This window comes from Electrona antarctica, assembly GCF_951216825.1.
Source record: "Electrona antarctica genome assembly, chromosome: 10".
Lineage (NCBI taxonomy): Eukaryota > Metazoa > Chordata > Actinopteri > Myctophiformes > Myctophidae > Electrona > Electrona antarctica.
This window is the reverse complement of record NC_136791.1, coordinates 53,614,826-53,635,687: the sequence shown is the minus strand read 5'-3', so window position 1 is coordinate 53,635,687 and position 20,862 is coordinate 53,614,826. Positions and strand designations below refer to the sequence as shown.

At 45.5% G+C, this 20,862-nt stretch overlaps 1 protein-coding gene and 1 long non-coding RNA gene across 2 annotated transcripts; both read left to right on the top strand.

Annotated features, from left to right (window-relative positions):
• Positions 1-14,414: 14,414 nt before the first annotated feature.
• Positions 14,415-15,053, top strand: LOC306931163. The gene is made up of 3 exons (XR_013790982.1): positions 14,415-14,568; positions 14,678-14,909; positions 15,014-15,053. It is a non-coding gene; the product is annotated as an uncharacterized lncRNA (long non-coding RNA).
• A 668-nt stretch (positions 15,054-15,721) lies between these two features.
• Positions 15,722-20,656, top strand: LOC306930909 (uncharacterized protein). The gene is made up of 12 exons (XM_079512007.1): positions 15,722-15,785; positions 16,254-16,304; positions 16,498-16,563; positions 16,673-16,735; positions 16,961-17,017; positions 17,134-17,241; positions 17,487-17,564; positions 17,703-17,875; positions 18,291-18,311; positions 19,455-19,519; positions 19,949-20,055; positions 20,342-20,656. The coding sequence occupies exons 5-12, from the start codon at positions 17,008-17,010 to the stop codon at positions 20,563-20,565; spliced, it is 786 nt and encodes a 261-aa protein (XP_079368133.1). The 5' UTR covers positions 15,722-15,785; positions 16,254-16,304; positions 16,498-16,563; positions 16,673-16,735; positions 16,961-17,007; the 3' UTR covers positions 20,566-20,656.
• Positions 20,657-20,862: the final 206 nt, after the last annotated feature.

The window sequence follows — 20,862 nt, the reverse complement described above, 5'->3', positions numbered from 1 at the left end:
GCTTAGCCCAGATACCCTGGGTAAATATAGATTTCATTTCATTTCATTTCATGAAGCCATATGCCTCTCCCCTCCTCTCCTCTCCTCTCTTTTTGAATGAACAGACAAAACACAAAACACAACATGTTCATTAATGTTATTCTTCACAAACTAGACATTTTATTCATATTTAGAAAATGCAGAATCCAATGGCGTCGGTCTGGGCTCTCCACGCCGTTTGCAAAGGATCTATAGAACGTCCTCGGGCGACCTTTCTAAGAGGCACGGTCTCGTTTCACTTTTTCAGCCAGGACGCTGTTAGAGTCTATGGGTCTATGACGTGTCTGCATGCACAGAGCCAAAGTGAAGGACGTTTTGTACGACTGTCGGAGGCGTACGTCCGAGACACCTAACCGTTCGTCTCGGCTGGCTCTCCGACATATCCGAACGTCGGACCGTGATGTTTTATCGTTGGCGCGTTGTCGCGCGTCAAAGTCGGCAATTTGTAGGCGTTCATTCAAGGCTACCGCCGCGGCAGTATGTCCGTTTGGCCCGAAACCTATACGGCTGCGATCGGGGCCGCGACCCGGCCGCGGTGATGGTCTCGGATTTGTTCTGCGACTTTCGCGTCAAAGTCGCAAATTTCGAGGCTTTCGTGCAGGGCTACTGTCGCGACCGTATGTCCGTTTGGCCCAAACCCTATACGGCTGCGATCGGGGCCGCGACCCGGTTGCGGTAATGGTCTCGGATTTGTTCTGTCGAATTTCGCGACTTTTCTCGCTAACTTACTTTGTGGGAGCAGTTTATGCTAATGAAGGGCGTGGTTCCGGCTACTTTGTGGGTGTGGGTTATGCAAATTTGATGGGCGTGGTTTCGGCTACTTTGTGGGTGTGGTATATGCAAATTAGTGGGTGTCGCTTATGTAAATTAGTGGGTGTCACCCCGCCTACTTTGTGGGAGTGGTTTATGCAAATGAAGGGGCGTGGCATGCAAATGAAGGGGCGTGGTACGCAAATGAAGGGCATGTTTCGGCTACTTTGTGGGATTTGCTTATGCAAATTAAGGTGCGTGGTATGCAAATGAAGGGGAGTGGTATGCAAATGAAGGGCATGTTTCGGCTACTTTGCGGGATTGGTTTATGCAAATGAAGGGGCGTGACATGCAAATGAAGGGGATTGGTTTATGCAAATGAAGGGACGTGGCATGCAAATGAAGGTGCGTGGTATGCAAATGAAGGGGAGTGGTATGCAAATGAAGGGGAGTGGTATGCAAATGAAGGGCATGTTTCCGCTACTTTGCGGGATTGGTTTATGCAAATGAAGGGGCGTGGCATGCAAATGAAGGGGAGTGGTATGCAAATGAGGTGTGTGGTATGCAAATGAAGGGGCGTGGTATGCAAATGAAGGGGATTGGTTTATGCAAATGAAGGGGCGTGGCATGCAAATTAAGGTGCGTGGTATGCAAATGAAGGGGAGTGGTATGCAAATGAAGGGCATGTTTCGGCTACTTTGCGGGATTGGTTTATGCAAATGAAGGGGCGTGACATGCAAATGAAGGGGATTGGTTTATGCAAATGAAGGGACGTGGCATGCAAATGAAGGTGCGTGGTATGCAAATGAAGGGGAGTGGTATGCAAATGAAGGGGAGTGGTATGCAAATGAAGGGCATGTTTCCGCTACTTTGCGGGATTGGTTTATGCAAATGAAGGGGCGTGGCATGCAAATGAAGGGGAGTGGTATGCAAATGAAGGGCATGTTTCAGCTACTTTGCGGGATTGGTTTATGCAAATGAAGGGGCGTGGTATGCAAATGAAGGGGAGTGGTATGCAAATGAGGTGCGTGGTATGCAAATGAAGGGGAGTGGCATGCAAATGAAGGTGCGTGGTATGCAAATGAAGGGGCATGGCTCCGGCTACTTTGTGGGATTAGTTTATGCAAATGAAGGTGCGTGGTATGCAAATGAAGGTGCGTGGTATGCAAATGAAGGGGCATGGTTCCGGCTACTTTGTGGGATTAGTTTATGCAAATGAAGGGGAGTGGTATGCAAATGAAGGGCATGTTTCCGCTACTTTGCGGGATTGGTTTATGCAAATGAAGGGGCGTGGCATGCAAATGAAGGGGAGTGGTATGCAAATGAGGTGCGTGGTATGCAAATGAAGGGGCGTGGCATGCAAATGAAGGGGATTGGTTTATGCAAATGAAGGGGCGTGGCATGCAAATTAAGGCGCGTGGTATGCAAATGAAGGGGAGTGGTATGCAAATGAAGGGCATGTTTCGGCTACTTTGTGGGATTGGTTTATGCAAATGAAGGGGCGTGGCATGCAAATGAATGGGAGTGGTATGCAAATGAAGGTGCGTGGTATGCAAATGAAGGGGAGTGGTATGCAAATGAAGGGGCATGGTTCCGGCTACTTTGTGGGATTGGTTTATGCAAATGAAGGGGCGTGGCATGCAAATTAAGGGGAGTGGTATGCAAATGAGGTGCGTGGTATTCAAATGAAGGGGCGTGGTATGCAAATGAAGGGGCGTGGCATGCAAATGAAGGGGATTGGTTTATGCAAATGAAGGGACGTGGCATGCAAATGAAGGTGCGTGGTATGCAAATGAAGGGGAGTGGTATGCAAATGAAGGGGAGTGGTATGCAAATGAAGGGCATGTTTCCGCTACTTTGCGGGATTGGTTTATGCAAATGAAGGGGCGTGGCATGCAAATGAAGGGGAGTGGTATGCAAATGAAGGGGCGTGGCATGCAAATGAAGGGCATGTTTCCGCTACTTTGCGGGATTGGTTTATGCAAATGAAGGGGCGTGGCATGCAAATGAAGGGGAGTGGTATGCAAATGAGGTGTGTGGTATGCAAATGAAGGGGCGTGGCATGCAAATGAAGGGGATTGGTTTATGCAAATGAAGGGGCGTGGCATGCAAATTAAGGTGCGTGGTATGCAAATGAAGGGGAGTGGTATGCAAATGAAGGGCATGTTTCAGCTACTTTGCGGGATTGGTTTATGCAAATGAAGGGGCGTGGTATGCAAATGAAGGGGAGTGGTATGCAAATGAGGTGCGTGGTATGCAAATGAAGGGGAGTGGCATGCAAATGAAGGTGCGTGGTATGCAAATTAAGGGGCATGGCTCCGGCTACTTTGTGGGATTAGTTTATGCAAATGAAGGTGCGTGGTATGCAAATGAAGGTGCGTGGTATGCAAATGAAGGGGCATGGTTCCGGCTACTTTGTGGGATTAGTTTATGCAAATGAAGGGGAGTGGTATGCAAATGAAGGGCATGTTTCCGCTACTTTGCGGGATTGGTTTATGCAAATGAAGGGGCGTGGCATGCAAATGAAGGGGAGTGGTATGCAAATGAGGTGCGTGGTATGCAAATGAAGGGGCGTGGCATGCAAATGAAGGGGATTGGTTTATGCAAATTAAGGCGCGTGGTATGCAAATGAAGGGGAGTGGTATGCAAATGAAGGGCATGTTTCGGCTACTTTGTGGGATTGGTTTATGCAAATGAAGGGGCGTGGCATGCAAATTAATGGGAGTGGTATGCAAATGAAGGTGCGTGGTATGCAAATGAAGGGGAGTGGTATGCAAATGAAGGGGCATGGTTCCGGCTACTTTGTGGGATTGGTTTATGCAAATGAAGGGGCGTGGCATGCAAATTAAGGGGAGTGGTATGCAAATGAGGTGCGTGGTATTCAAATGAAGGGGCGTGGTATGCAAATTAAGGGGCGTGGCATGCAAATGAAGGGGATTGGTTTATGCAAATGAAGGGACGTGGCATGCAAATGAAGGTGCGTGGTATGCAAATGAAGGGGAGTGGTATGCAAATGAAGGGGAGTGGTATGCAAATGAAGGGCATGTTTCCGCTACTTTGCGGGATTGGTTTATGCAAATGAAGGGGCGTGGCATGCAAATGAAGGGGAGTGGTATGCAAATGAAGGGGCGTGGCATGCAAATGAAGGGGAGTGGTATGCAAATGAGGTGCGTGGTATGCAAATGAAGGGGCGTGGCATGCAAATGAAGGGGATTGGTTTACTCAAATGAAGGGGCGTGGCATGCAAATGAAGGTGCGTGGTATGCAAATGAAGGGGAGTGGTATGCAAATGAAGGGCATGTTTCGGCTACTTTGTGGGATTGGTTTATGCAAATGAAGGGGCGTGGCATGCAAATGAATGGGAGTGGTATGCAAATGAAGGTGCGTGGTATGCAAATGAAGGGGAGTGGTATGCAAATGAAGGGGCATGGTTCCGGCTACTTTGTGGGATTGGTTTATGCAAATGAAGGGGCGTGGCATGCAAATTAAGGGGAGTGGTATGCAAATGAGGTGCGTGGTATTCAAATGAAGGGGCGTGGTATGCAAATGAAGGGGAGTGGTATGTACGTCGTCGTGGAGGGAACATGCACGTCATCGTGGAGGAAACATGTACGTCATCGTGGAGGGAGCATGTACGTCATCGTGGAGGAAACATGTACGTCATCGTGAATGGAACATGTACGTCATCGTGACGGGACCATGTACGTCATCGTGAAGGGGACATGTACGTTATCGTGAAGGGGACATGTACACCATCGTGGCGGGAACATGTACGTCATTGTGGAGGGAACATGTACGTCATCGTGGCGGAAACATGTACGTCATCGTGGAGGAAACATGTACGTCATCGTGTAGGGAACATGCACGTCATCGTGGAGGGAACATGTACGTCATCGTGGAGGAAACATGTACGTCATCGTGGAGGAAACATGTACGTCATCGTGGAGGGAGCATGTACGTCATCGTGACGGGACCATGTACGTCATCGTGAAGGGGACATGTACGTTGTCGTGAAGGGGACATGTACGTTGTCGTGAAGGGGACATGTGCACCATCGTGGCGGGAACATGTACGTCATCGTGGAGGGAGCATGTACGTCATCGTGAATGAAGCATGTACATCATCATGTAGGGAACATGTACGTCATCGTGACGGGAACATGTACGTCATCGTGAAGGGGACATGTACGTTATCGTGAAGGGGACATGCGCGCCATCGTGGCGGGAACATGTACGTCATCGTGGAGGGAACATGTACGTCATCGTGGCGGAAACATGTACGTCATCGTGGAGGAAGCATGTACGTCATCGTGTAGGGAACATGCACGTCGTCGTAGATGGAACATTTACGTCATCATGTAGGGAACATGTACGTCATCGTGACGGGAACATGTATGTCATCGTGGAGGGGACATGTACGTCATCGTGGAGGGAGCATGTACGTCATCGTGACGGGGCCATGTACGTCATCGTGAAGGGGACATGTACGTTGTCGTGAAGGGGACATGTACGTTGTCGTGAAGGGGACATGTACACCATCGTGGCGGGAACATGTACGTCATCGTGGAGGGAGCATGTACGTCATCGTGAATGAAGCATGTACATCATCGTGGCGGGAACATGTACGTCATCGTGACGGGAACATGTACGTCATCGTGGAGGGAACATGTACGTCATCGTGGCGGAAACATGTACGTCATCGTGGAGGAAACATGTACGTCATCGTGTAGGGAACATGCACGTCGTCGTAGATGGAACATTTACGTCATCATGTAGGGAACATGTACGTCATCGTGACGGGAACATGTATGTCATCGTGGAGGGGACATGTACGTCATCGTGTAGGGAACATGTACGCCATCGTGAAGGGAACATGTACGTCATCGTGAAGGGAACATGCACGTCATCGTGGAGGGGACATGTACGTCATCGTGGAGGAAACATGTACGTCATCGTGGAGGGAACATGCACGTCGTCGTGAAGGGAACATGCACGTCATCGTGGAGGGAACATGTATGTCATCGTGGAGGGAACATGTACGTCATCATGTATGAAACATGTCCGTCATCGTGAAGGGGACATGTACGTCATCGTGGAGGGGACATGTACGTCATCGTGGAGGGGACATGTACGTCATCGTGGAGGGAGCATGTACGTCATCGTGTAGGGAACATGCACGTCATCGTGGAGGGAACATGTACGTCATCGTGTAGGAAACATGTACGTCATCGTGAAGGGAGCATGTACGTCATCATGTAGGGAACCTGTACGTCATCATGACGGGAGCATGTACGTCGTCGTGAAGGGGACATGTACGTTATCGTGAAGGGGACATGTACGCCACCGTGGCGGGAACATGTACGTCATCGTGGAGGAAACATGTACGTCATCGTGGAGGAAACATGTACGTCATCGTGGAGGGAACATGTACGTCATCGTGGAGGGAACATGTACGTCATCGTGGAGGGAACATGTACGTCATCGTGGAGGGAACATGCATGTCATCGTGGAGGGAACATGCACGTCGTCGTAGATGGAACATGTACGCCATCGTGGCGGGAACATGTACGTCATCGTGGAGGGAACATGTACGTCACCGTGGAGGAAACATGTACGTCATCGTGGAGGGAACATGTACGACATTGTGGAGGAAACATGTACGTCATCGTGGAGGGAGCATGTACGTCATCGTGAATGGAACATGTACATCATCATGTAGGGAACATGTACGTCATTGTGAAGGGGACATGTACGTTATCGTGAAGGGGACGTGTACGCCATCGTGGCGGGAACATGTACGTCATCGTGGAGGAAACATGTACGTCATCGTGGAGGAAACATGTACGTCATCGTGGATGGAACATGTACGTCATCGTGGAGGGAACATGTACGTCATCGTGGAGGGAACATGTACGTCATCGTGTAGGGAACATGCACGTCGTCGTAGATGGAACATTTACGTCATCATGTAGGGAACATGTACGTCATCGTGGAGGGAACATGTACGTCATCATGTATGGAACATGTACGTCATCGTGGAGGGGACATGTGCGTTATCGTGGAGGGAACATGTACGTCATCGTGAAGGGAACATGCACGTCATCGTGTAGGGAACATGTACGCCATCGTGAAGGGAACATGTACGTCATCGTGAAGGGAACATGCACGTCATCGTGGAGGGGACATGTACGTCATCGTGGAGGAAACATGTACGTCATCGTGGAGGGAACATGCACGTCGTCGTGAAGGGAACATGCACGTCATCGTGGATGGAACATGTACGTCATCGTGGAGGGAACATATGCGTCATCGTGGAGGGAGCATGTACGTCATCGTGGAGGGAGCATGTACGTCATCGTGAATGGAACATGCACGTCATCGTAGATGGAACATTTACGTCATCATGTAGGGAACATGTACGTCATCGTGACGGGAACATGTATGTCATCGTGGAGGGGACATGTACGTCATCGTGGAGGAAACATGTACGTCATCGTGGAGGGAACATGCACGTCGTCGTGAAGGGAACATGCACGTCATCGTGGAGGGAACATGTATGTCATCGTGGAGGGAACATGTACGTCATCATGTATGGAACATGTACGTCATCGTGAAGGGGACATGTACGCCATCGTGGAGGGAACATGTACGTCATCGTGAAGGGAGCATGTACGTCATCGTGTAGGGAACATGCACGTCATCGTGGAGGGAACATGTACGTCATCGTGGAGGGAACATGTACGTCATCGTGAAGGGACCATGTACGTCATCGTGGAGGGGCCATGTACGTCATCGTGGAGGGAACATGTACGTCATCGTGAAGGGAGCATGTATGTCATCGTGAAGGGGACATGTACGTCATCGTGAAGGGGACATGTACGCCATCGTGGCGGGAACATGTACGTCATCGTGGAGGGAACATGTACGTCATCGTGGAGGGAACATGTACGTCGTCGCGAATGGAACATGTACGTCATCATGTGGGGGACATGTACGTATGTTCCCGCTACTTTGTGGGAGTGGGTTATGAAAATGTGAAGGGCGTTGTTTCGGCTACTTTGTGGGTGAGGGCTATGCAAATTAGTGGGTGTCGCTTATGCAAATTAGTGGGTGTCGCCACGCCCTTCATTTGCATACCACGCACCTTCATTTGCATACCATGCCCCTTCATTTGCATATCACGCACCTTCATTTGCATACCACGTACCTTCATTTGCATGCCACGCACCTTCATTTGCATACCACGTACCTTCATTTGCATGCCACGCACCTTCATTTGCATAAACTAATCCCACAAAGTAGCCGGAACCATGCCCCTTCATTTGCATAACACTCCCCTTCATTTGCATACCACGCACCTTCATTTGCATAAACTAATCCCACAAAGTAGCCGGAACATGCCCTTCATTTGCATACCACTCCCCTTCATTTGCATACCATGCCCCTTCATTTGCATACCATGCCCCTTAATTTGCATACCACGCACCTTCATTTGCATACCACTCCCCTTAATTTGCATACCACGCCCCTTCATTTGCATAAACTAATCCCACAAAGTAGCCGAAACATGCCCTTCATTTGCATACCACTCCCCTTCATTTGCATACCATGCCCCTTCATTTGCATACCATGCCCCTTCATTTGCATACCACGCACCTTCATTTGCATACCACTCCCCTTAATTTGCATGCCACGCCCCTTCATTTGCATAAACTAATCCCACAAAGTAGCCGAAACATGCCCTTCATTTGCATACCACTCCCCTTCATTTGCATACCATGCCCCTTCATTTGCATACCATGCCCCTTCATTTGCATACCATGCACCTTCATTTGCATACACTCCCCTTAATTTGCATGCCACGCCCCTTAATTTGCATACCACTCCCCTTCATTTGCATACCATGCCCCTTAATTTGCATACCACGCACCTTAATTTGCATACCATGCCCCTTAATTTGCATGCCACGCCCCTTCATTTGCATAAACTAATCCCACAAAGTAGCCGAAACATGCCCTTCATTTGCATACCACTCCCCTTCATTTGCATACCACGCCCCTTCATTTGCATACCATGCCCCTTCATTTGCATACCACGGACCTTCATTTGCATACCACTCCCCTTAATTTGCATGCCACGCCCCTTCATTTGCATAAACTAATCCCACAAAGTAGCCGAAACATGCCCTTCATTTGCATACCACTCCCCTTCATTTGCATACCATGCCCCTTCATTTGCATACCACGCACCTTCATTTGCATACCACGCACCTTCATTTGCATAAACTAATCCCACAAAGTAGCCGGAACATGCCCTTCATTTGCATACCACTCCCCTTAATTTGCATGCCACGCCCCTTCATTTGCATAAACTAATCCCACAAAGTAGCCGAAACATGCCCTTCATTTGCATACCACTCCCCTTCATTTGCATACCATGCCCCTTCATTTGCATACCATGCCCCTTCATTTGCATACCATGCACCTTCATTTGCATACACTCCCCTTAATTTGCATGCCACGCCCCTTAATTTGCATACCACTCCCCTTCATTTGCATACCATGCCCCTTAATTTGCATACCACGCACCTTAATTTGCATACCATGCCCCTTAATTTGCATGCCACGCCCCTTCATTTGCATAAACTAATCCCACAAAGTAGCCGAAACATGCCCTTCATTTGCATACCACTCCCCTTCATTTGCATACCACGCCCCTTCATTTGCATACCATGCCCCTTCATTTGCATACCACGGACCTTCATTTGCATACCACTCCCCTTAATTTGCATGCCACGCCCCTTCATTTGCATAAACTAATCCCACAAAGTAGCCAAAACATGCCCTTCATTTGCATACCACTCCCCTTCATTTGCATACCATGCCCCTTCATTTGCATACCACGCACCTTCATTTGCATACCACGCACCTTCATTTGCATAAACTAATCCCACAAAGTAGCCGGAACATGCCCTTCATTTGCATACCACTCCCCTTCATTTGCATACCATGCCCCTTAATTTGCATACCACTCCACTTCATTTGCATACCACGCACCTTCATTTGCATAAACTAATCCCACAAAGTAGCCGGAACATGCCCTTCATTTGCATACCATGCCCCTTCATTTGCATACCACGCACCTTCATTTGCATACCACTCCCCTTAATTTGCATACCACGCACCTTCATTTGCATACCATGCCCCTTAATTTGCATACCACGCACCTTCATTTGCATACACTCCCCTTAATTTGCATGCCACGCCCCTTCATTTGCATAAACTAATCCCACAAAGTAGCCGAAACATGCCCTTCATTTGCATACCACTCCCCTTCATTTGCATACCATGCCCCTTCATTTGCATACCATGCCCCTTCATTTGCATACCACGCACCTTCATTTGCATACACTCCCCTTAATTTGCATGCCACGCCCCTTAATTTGCATACCACGCACCTTCATTTGCATACCATGCCCCTTAATTTGCATACCACGCACCTTCATTTGCATACACTCCCCTTAATTTGCATGCCACGCCCCTTCATTTGCATAAACTAATCCCACAAAGTAGCCGAAACATGCCCTTCATTTGCATACCACTCCCCTTCATTTGCATACCATGCCCCTTCATTTGCATACCATGCCCCTTCATTTGCATACCACGGACCTTCATTTGCATACCACTCCCCTTAATTTGCATGCCACGCCCTTTCATTTGCATAAACTAATCCCACAAAGTAGCCGAAACATGCCCTTCATTTGCATACCACTCCCCTTCATTTGCATACCATGCCCCTTCATTTGCATACCACGCACCTTCATTTGCATACCACGCACCTTCATTTGCATAAACTAATCCCACAAAGTAGCCGGAACATGCCCTTCATTTGCATACCACTCCCCTTCATTTGCATACCATGCCCCTTAATGTGCATACCACGCACCTTCATTTGCATACCATGCCCCTTAATTTGCATGCCACGCCCCTTCATTTGCATAAACTAATCCCACAAAGTAGCCGAAACATGCCCTTCATTTGCATACCACTCCCCTTCATTTGCATACCACGCCCCTTCATTTGCATACCATCATTTGCATACCACGGACCTTCATTTGCATACCACTCCCCTTAATTTGCATGCCACGCCCCTTCATTTGCATAAACTAATCCCACAAAGTAGCCGAAACATGCCCTTCATTTGCATACCACTCCCCTTCATTTGCATACCATGCCCCTTCATTTGCATACCACGCACCTTCATTTGCATACCACGCACCTTCATTTGCATAAACTAATCCCACAAAGTAGCCGGAACATGCCCTTCATTTGCATACCACTCCCCTTCATTTGCATAAGCCAAACCCACAAAGTAGCCGGAACCACACCCCTTCATTTGCATACCACGCCACTCCCACGAACTAGCCGGAACCACGCCCCTTCATTTGCATAAGCCACTCCCACAAAGTAGTCGAAACCACACCCACAAAGCAGGTGGGACGCAGCCCACTAATTTGCATAAGCAAAATGTGAGGTGTGTGAAATGCCCCCGGAAATATGATCCATCCATCCATCATCCATCTATCCATCCAATCCATCCATCCATCCATCCATCCATCCATTTATTTATTTATTTATTTATTTATTTATTTATTTATTTATTTATTTATTTATTTATTTATTTATTTATTTATTTATTTATTTATTTATTTATTCATTCATTCATTCATTCATTCATTCATTCATTCATTCATTCATTCATTCATTCATTCATTCATTCATTCATTCCCCCCGGAAATAAATAAATAAACAAGGATAATCATCCATCCATGTGTGACGATTGTTGACACACATCATGTCAAGTCATGTCTGTCTATAGCAAGAGGTGGGGGGGGGGGGGGGGGGCGCCAAAGCATATTTTAGACTGATTCAGTATTGACCATATTAAGCCAGGTATCACGGCAGACAGCACTAATATAATAAACAAACGTGAACGGAGCACTGCTGCCAACATAGTACACGCATATAGTGGCCATACTGGCATACTCACCATAGCCTGGTCAAGGTTTCCCCTTGGTGGACGTGACATTTCCAACTATTGCTACCGCGAGAGCCCCGGGAGCGCGTCCGGGACGGCGGCCCGGTTCGAACGAGATTCCCCCCGTCCGAAACGGACAAGGGACAGCCGAGATAGGGCCGGGGACCCCCGCGGACCCCCTCCGCGGACCCCCGGCGGACCCCCGGCCCTATGGAGGGGCCGGGATTGATTTATCCTTAGTCCTTAGTCCTTGTCTTGACTTTTGACTTGTTGACTAAAAGGTCAAGTGTGATTTATTTTTTATTTATCTCAGTCCTTTGACTAAAAGGTAAAGTGTGATTTATTTGGATTTATCCTTATTATTGTGAAAGATGTCCCCCAAATGTAAATATATAATTTATTATTATTAATTTAATAATTATTATAAATGTGCAAAAAAAAAATATATAATTTATTTTACATTATTTCCTCTGATAAATCCTAGTAGTAGTAAAGTAGTAGTAAGGTTGATATCGTTTTTTTGCAAGTAGAAATTAATCCGGGTTTTACAGGGTTAGTCATTCATTCATTCATTCATTCATTCATTCCCCCCGGAAATAAATAAATAAACACGGCTAATCATCCATCCATGTGTGACAATTGTTTGACACACATCATGTCATGTCATGTCTATCTATAGCAAGAGGTGGAATTGCGTCAGATCTTCTACACAAAGCAAAACAAAAGGGAGCAGTGCACCACCCTGTGGCAACAACTGGCACTGCTGACTGTTACAAGTTGACAGAGTGGATTATCTTGGATTACGTCCGCCAACATACATTCCAATAGTACATTTACTTGACCAAAAGGTAAAGACTGATTTATTTTGATTTATTCATTCTGGATCCTTAGTCCTTGGTCCGAGGTCACGAATCTTGACTTGTCTCAAACCAGCGTCCTCTCACACCATCAGCAACTGCCAGAACCACTGAGCCATCGTGGAATACTCTTAACCATGGATTTGGGGTAATTTTATCTTGGAAGGGAAGACAAAAAAAGAAAAAGTCTATTTTACCAATGCAAAGGGTGAAATATTGTCATAATGTACGTTGTGTTTGTTTTGGAAAGGAAAAAGTGTTTTAATGTACTTTTTACTGACGTTAGGGTAGAGTTTGTTTTAACAGTACAGGACTCTCTCTCACACACACACCAGAGACTGGCAGCTGACTGGCTCATTCAGGGTTGCCAGGTTGGTGGCTGTCAGGTTGTCTAATGCCTGCTGCATTGTGTGTGTGTGTGTGTGTGTGTGTGTGTGTGTGTGAACCAGCTACACTGGCATTTAAACACATTCATATTGTAACTGTTGCCACTATAGGTGATATAGTTTGCTTTATTCCTAAAAGGTACAAGTTCATAATGAAGAAGTTCATACTTAAGTCACATTTAAAACATTATTTCATGTATTTGTCTCAAGTTGTTGTTGTAACTGTTGCCACTATAGGGGATATAGTTGTCTCCACCAGGCCGAAGGCATGGTGAGAGAGTATGTTTTGCACTCCGTCCGTGTGTGTCCCCGTCCGTGTGTGTGTGTGTCCGTCCGTCCGTGTGTCCTTCCGTCTGTCCGTTACCAGCTAATCTCCGGCACCGTTAACCCGGTCGATGCCAAACTTTGCACACACACTCCCTAGATGCCAACGATGAACCTCTGCCCCGCATTTTCCAGAACGGCCTGTTATAGCGCCACCATGAGGCAGCTTTTCACATTTGTTACCTAAAACTGCACCGATCTGCGTGAAACGTTGCATGCACACTCCCTAGAGGCCAAGGACAAACCTTTGACCTGCATTTTCCGCATCTGCCTTTCATAGCGCCACCAGGAGGCCGACTTTTGTAAAACACATTTTTGGATATTACTCCTCCAGATTCTGTCCAAAAATCTCACAAATCGTTACACAGTATCTCTATGGTCATGTGCTCAAGTCGGATCTGTCCGATATTTCATATTCCACCCTAATTGGCTATAATTGCCTTTCACAGTTTGCAAGATTGCCCCGTTTTGAACAAAAGCCTCAAATCATGAACACAGCATGCAATTTACGTGAAATCTTTCACACATTTTCTTACTAGGCTGAGGAATATATCCCACTCTTTTCACATTGGCCTGTTATAGCGCCACCAACAGGTTGATTTTTGCAAAACAGGTTGATTGGAACAAAATGCCTCAAATCATCCAATTGCCATACAAGGCAAACATGTTTATATTACTACTAAACATTTTGCCAAACATCTCACACAGTCCTATCCTCCTGGTGGAGACCTGTGCCCAGAAGGGCACTTTTTCTAGTTTGCTTTATTTCTCTAAGACAAAGTTCATAATAAGGTTAAAATAAGTTCATAATTGTTTATTATCTTTCTAAGTGTACAAGTGCATAATTAAGAAGTTCATAGTTAATAGTTACATTCATGTTAAAACATTATTTCATGTCAAGTTGTTGTAATGCTTTTATTTTGAAGAGTCAACGTCATATTCTGTGTCTCGTTTGGTCTGCTCTCACGTCAATTGGTACACAGGAGTTTTGTGTATGCAATCAAGCCGCAGCTAGAAGCAGCTAGAAGCAGCAGCTCTGCCAGCTCCGTTTACACTGGTCATGGTCACACAAAGACTTTAAAGTTACAAGAAGTAAAGGTCATAAGAGACTGTCTAAGAAAAGGTTATAAGAAGACTGGAGAGTATTCCCCCTTTGTTATGCACGCAGCCAACGAGGTATTTGTTGTTTGTTTTGTCTGTATTTTACTCATGTGAAATGTTTGCATCTACATGCTGTGCATGTCATTTATGTTAATTGTACGTGCTTGTTTTATTGTTTGTTTAGTTTTCACGGTGGATTGGGAGGGCAAGAAGGCACCTTCCAATAAATCAGTTTCAAGGAAACCACATTGTGTCTGTTTGTGCTCGGAGGGAGTTACAGTTGTAATGGATGGACTTTGAACATATGAAACTGTTTTGGCCAGCTGTCCCAAATGCCAAGAAACGCATGACGGAACGACGAGAACCAAAAAGTGGCTGGCGTCAGTTTCGCCTCATAAAAGAGAAGATGCGCTCAGGTTGGTAGTTGCATCTATTATGTGCACTTTGTCTTCATTAACGTGCCAACTTGTGCATATGTTATGCATTGACAACCATTGCCTTGCCTCTGTTTGATTGATAGATGACTTCCAAGCATGTGAAGATTACGATCTCACCAGTGCTGCTAGCCCGTCTCCGGACCCCCCGGGTTGAGCTCCTTTGGACCGCTACCACGAAGGGTCCGGTCTCACCGGCGTGAAGCGACATGGGATGCAATCTGACTTTCCCTGACTTAGCTCTGTGCTGCGGTGTCGGTGTCACGCTGACATATTCCAAAAGAACCATATGAACGCTATAGGAGACAACGAACCTTCTGACCCCCCCCGCGAACGGCTCAGAAGCCGTTAAGTAATTTTTAATGTTTGTACGACTGTTTTGGCAGCTCTGAAATTCTCTCTTCGGTCCCTCCTTGTTGACATCTCGGTTGGCTAGCTGCGCCTACGAGGCGCGTAGGGAGGCGCAGCTAGCCAACCGATATGCTGGAGGCGGTACAATGGGATGTCAACAAGAGAGAATTTCAGAGCTGCCAAAATGGTCGTACAAACATTAAAAATACTTAACGGCTTCTGAGCCGTTCGCGGGGGGGGGTCAGAAGGTTCGTTGTCTCCTATAGCGTTCATATGGTTCTTTTGGAATATGTCAGCGTGACACCGACACCGCAGCACAGAGCTAAGTCAGGGAAAGTCAGATTGCATCCCATGTCGCTTGACGCCGGTGAGACCGGACCCTTCGTGGTAGCGGTCCAAAGGAGCTCAACCCGGGGGGTCCGGAGACGGGCTACAGTGCTGCAGAAGCTGGTGGTGAAGAACCTTCTGGAAAAAGACAGAAGAAAAAAAGGCTTTATCCAGAATATGGTATGTTCTTTAACTTGGCAGTAGTCAATCTTCTCTGAATTGTAACGCTTACATGATTGATTGTCACTCGAATAACTGAATAACAAGGTCATTGTTTTTTGGCATTGAACATTTGGAATCTAAAAGCATAATTTGTTTGGCTTTTAGGTTTTGTAAAAAAAAGCACAGATGACAAAATATTAAATGAAAAACGAAACATTGCTTTAAGTTTTATATACAAAATGGCTGATCTACAAGCTCTTGATGACTGTGGGCTTGTAGAGCTGTTTTGGCAACTCTTCCTCTTTTTATTTTTTGGGAACATTTTGAATATTTTTCTTACGTGGAAGCGAGTAAGGCGTTTCACCCACAACTGCAATCAGGCAATAATTGTGACAGGGCTACTATAACGTCTGTACGCCAACACAATAATAATTCAACAAAGCTATTTGCAACTGAAGTTTTTGCCAACATTTCTGTCTCAATTAGTTGAGGATGAAGAGGAACACGGTGGGCAATCTGAAGAAGAGGAAGATCAAGGTTTGTTCCCCCCACCGCTGGACGTTGGCAGTCCCATTTGATTATGATTGAGTGTGTAGGCTACAAATGCCAGTGACGGGAGCAATATTGACGTGGAATATAGTATCTTTTCTGTTTCATATACAATACAGCTGAAGGCAGGTAATGAGTCTATACAGTAAAAAAATCCGGTTTTAATCACAGTTTTCTTTAGGTCGCTTCAGTCCAGAGCTGCCACTTGTGCCACAGAAGGTGGTGCTGCAAAGTGTTCGACCAAAAGGTTAGTATGAAGTCTGCTTTTATTAGCATTTGCCCCATACTCATAGTGGTATACACAACAATGTAATAGAGACACACACTGAATCCCAAAACTATGTCTCATCAAACAGAAAAGTCGCAAGGGACGACCTCCACTCCATCCTCTGACCAAAATGCCCAGAAACACCAAGGAAGTAATTGTGACACACACACACACACACCCCAAAACTAGGTTGTGCTTCCTTAAACATTTTTCAACTTTAGATTGTTGGTTTGTTAAAGTCATCATTGTTTGCATTTATTTCATTTTGGAGCTGCCACTCTGTCATATATGGAGGATATATTAAATGCAATGGTAGTTCATATTGAATAAAAGTAAAGTAGATCACCTTCTCATGGATGCCTGTCTCATCAAACAGAAAAAACCAAGTCGCCTGGACCCAGCTCCACTCAATTGCCTGAGCCAATGCAACCAAGTAAGCGACGCACGCACACTTAAGTTGTTGTGGTATGGTTTTGCACTCTAATTAATTGTAGTCATTTGTTTCTATGCATTAGAATTTCAGAAGGTGTTAATCACTGTTTTCTTTAGGGCACTTCAGTTCAGAGCCAGAACTGCAAGAGCCAGAACTGCAAGATTATCAGACTGATGACAGCATGGGATCTGCACAGAGTTTCCCACCAGTTACCCCTACGAAAAGTTCGTATGAAGTCAGAATTTTTTAATAAACATTTGACCTATACCGGTATATGCTAGTCTTACAATACTTACAATTGATTAATTACTGTGTGGAGAGGGGGGGCTGCTGTTCTTCATTTCGGAAGAACACTAGCTGCCACTACTAGGTTACATTTGTAGGATTTGAACTTGTACTTAATGCAATGGTTTATACTAAAGAAAAGTGGCAAATAAATAACTTTATGGATGCCTGTCTCATCAAACAGGAAAAAAGTCACGCAACCCCACCTCCACCTCCACCCCCAGACTACAACGAGCATCACCGTACCCAATGCAGCAAGCAAGTAAGCGACACACACACACACACACACACACACACACACACACACACACACACACACACACACACACACACACACATTGTGCTGTTGGTATGGTTGTGCTCTTTCTATTTGTGGTGATCATTCGTTTCTATGCTTTAGAATTTCAGAGGAAGGTTCTGGAGCTGCTCGTTTCTATCCGGGACGGGTTGCAGGACTTGAAGCTGTCAAGCAGTCAAGATGAGAGTGCTCCCCTTCCGGCCAAGGCGACCACAGTAGAGGGACTAACCGTCCTTGACGAGTCCCTCACCTCGGCTACTGAAAGACAGCATCTGGTAGGTTTCACAACTGTAGCATAACTGTTTCAAAACTGTAGCAATTTGACACTGTATCAAAGCATGTGTCAAAATGTAATTTAATCATTTCAAAATGGGGAAGTATACAGTTGGAGGGGTACGGCATTGTGTAAACTGTTGTATCACATTGCGTCATTATACATGCTTTACAGTATAGCCTACAGTGTATTAAAGCTTATTGAAACAAATGGCAGCAATCTTTTGCAGTCACTTTTGGACAAATGGCAGCAATTGTCCTTAAAAATATTTAAATGGTATACAATAAAAGCATCCGATTTAAAATACATAAAGGTAGCAGCTGTTTATATGTGCAGTAGGTCGAGAGGTACACTCAATGGTTAGTAGACCTTAGTTTGGTTGTATTCCATTAGCTAACCTTCTTTTATCACAACAGGTCACACATCTTGCTGCTGTGGTATGGTAGTTTTCAAACTCACATAGGGTGTATGTAATCTGTGGGAAGTATGTCTGTCTTTGTATAGTGGGCAGGTGCTTAAAAAGTATTGCTCAGTTTCCACCACATTGTGTGTGCAGTGGGTGGGTGCAATGGTGCATAGTCATCCCTTGGGAGCGGGGTCTTTCTGTGGCGGCCTTTCTCTATTGAAGGCTGTGTCCACTGACTCTGTACCTAGTAAAGACTTAAGTTTTGGGTTGTTCACGATGCTCAGGTATTCTGACATATATATTATCTGTTTAGTGCTAGGTAGCATTCCATTTTGCTTTGGTTTAGGGTTGGTTGTCTGTTTCCAGTATGTACTACACCCTCTGCGTTAAACCAATCCTGATACCATCCAAATATGAAAGACTTTGCAATGCAGGTTTTAATTCGCAAAAGACTTTCCACACAGTTGTAGCCCCTACATTGAATTTAGATATCCCCAAATGCACTCGTCTGAGACATGACTGGCTACTCAAGACTACTAGTAGTAAATATAGCTGTTTATATTTGTTGATGACATGTATTAAGGTGTAATATGTGATGCTCTGTTGACTTGAATACACAGGATCACAATGGGGAAAAAGTCCTCACGTGTAAATGGGTTGATGCTAAAAGGAAAAACAAACATCCTGAAAACAGATTCTACAAATGTCTTCTAAATCCTGACAGTTTTCTGAAAACCCCATGTTTCTATGCCAGTGGTTCTCAACCCAACCTTTTTCATGTCAAGGACCCCAGACATATCTGTATTTGGGACCCCCCAGAAGCAAAGATTTGAGTTAAACGTTCGCTCTGAAAGAATCTGTATTCAAAGATGTGTGCCACATTTTCACGATATTTCAAAAATAGCAGCTCAAGCTACAAGCTCATAGTGTGACACTTGTGCCGCGCTATGAGCTTGAAAATGTGCTATTTTTTAAATAACCTACTGCTTAAAACACCAAGGGGTTCCCACCAAGAATGGTTTAATGTCTTACTGTACCACGGTGCTGTTTACATTTCTGTCAAGTAGCCTATTCAATCAACAAAGTGTTCTTGAATGTGGAGTGTTACACTTCCAACAGTCGTGGTGATATTCTGAGCTGTTGTTTTTTTTTTTCTCAACCCCGTTCATTTCAGATTAATTCCTTGGCGCTGATTGGAGGAACAACACTGAGGGATAACGTCAAGAGAGTCATGGAAAAGTATGTTATTTTATAGGTATTAATTGGGCATTAATATTATGGTAGACTTGCATTTAACTTTTTTCGGTGCTTTAGACTAATTGTTTGACAGGGGGTGCATACTTAGTTTAGACTAGTCATTGATTAGACATGGGTTAAGGTTAGGTTTAGGTGTGCTGCCCTGTGGGGGTGAGGGTTTGAGGGGTTGTAGGACTAATGACTGGTCTAACCAAATGACTAAACTAAGTACTGCACCCGTTTGACGGTACTCTGTTACTGTCTATTCAATCCGTTTTTAACTTTAAAAATGGAGTGATATAATTTGTGTTGGCAGTCTGAGTGTTAACTTCTACTGCATGTACCCTCAACAGGTACTCTTCTAGGGGTGCCCTCTACTAGTCTACAAGTTAATGGAATTGCATCACTTTTAAATACCTTTTGTATCCACAGGTTGATGTCAAATGACCTCATGGCAAAATTCAATATGAAGGGAAAGCTGGGAACCAAAGAAAGAAAGCTGTCTTTCATCAAGCTCCACCTCTACTCTGTGGTCATAGGTAAACGGCATATATCCAGTACCCATGTTTTGACACAGTGGCCACTTGTGAATAACCAGGCAACTACCCACAATGTTTTCAAGTGTATACATTCTGGATGGTTCTTATGTTCTTTGACACCTTTAAAACGGATATCTCTTTTTGCTTTCATTTTGTAATGATGTAGCCAGTGTCCAAACTTGAAATCCCTTTAACTTTGAGCATTAGATTAAATGTTTGACCCCTTCGAATTTCTGCCGCTTAATGGTTTTACTGCTTACTGTAGCCCATCTTGTCTGTCTTGCAGAGAGTGTCCAGAGGAGCACCAAAGAAACGGAGGCTAACATCTCTGACCAAATTGCTTACTGCTTGAAATATGCTCCAGACAGGCTGGGTGGAGGTGGAGGTGGAGTATTTTATTTTGCACAAGGTCTAGACTGGAGACAACAGTACTTTATTTTACTTTGCACAAGGAAGCTGTTTTGCACAAGGAAGCTGTTTTATGCACAAATACAAAGAAAACCTCATTGATGCACGTGTTTCGGGTCTCTGGGGCTTCGTACACACATAAAGAACTGTTCTGTGCTCTGCCTGTGTTTCATGGCCGCCTCAATGCTTTTCCAATGGAAGTCATGTGATTTGCCCCCCTCCCCCGCATCAAACAAGTGTTTGGTCAAACCACGTGACTTCCATTGGAAAAGCATTGAGGCGGCCATGAAACACAGGCAGAGCACACAACAGTTCTTTGTGTGTATGAAGCCTGGGATGTGTTTCGCGGGTCCCAGGTCTCGCAACAATGTTGCGAAAAACTTATATTGCTATTATTGA

Excerpts from the sequence above, each read along its gene's own strand:
- LOC306930909 (XM_079512007.1), top strand. Across the intron at positions 17,565-17,702 it reads GTACCCAATGCAGCAAGCAA|AATTTCAGAGGAAGGTTCTG; the intron begins GTAAGCGACACA and ends TCTATGCTTTAG. Across the intron at positions 17,876-18,290 it reads CTACTGAAAGACAGCATCTG|GTCACACATCTTGCTGCTGT; the intron begins GTAGGTTTCACA and ends TTATCACAACAG.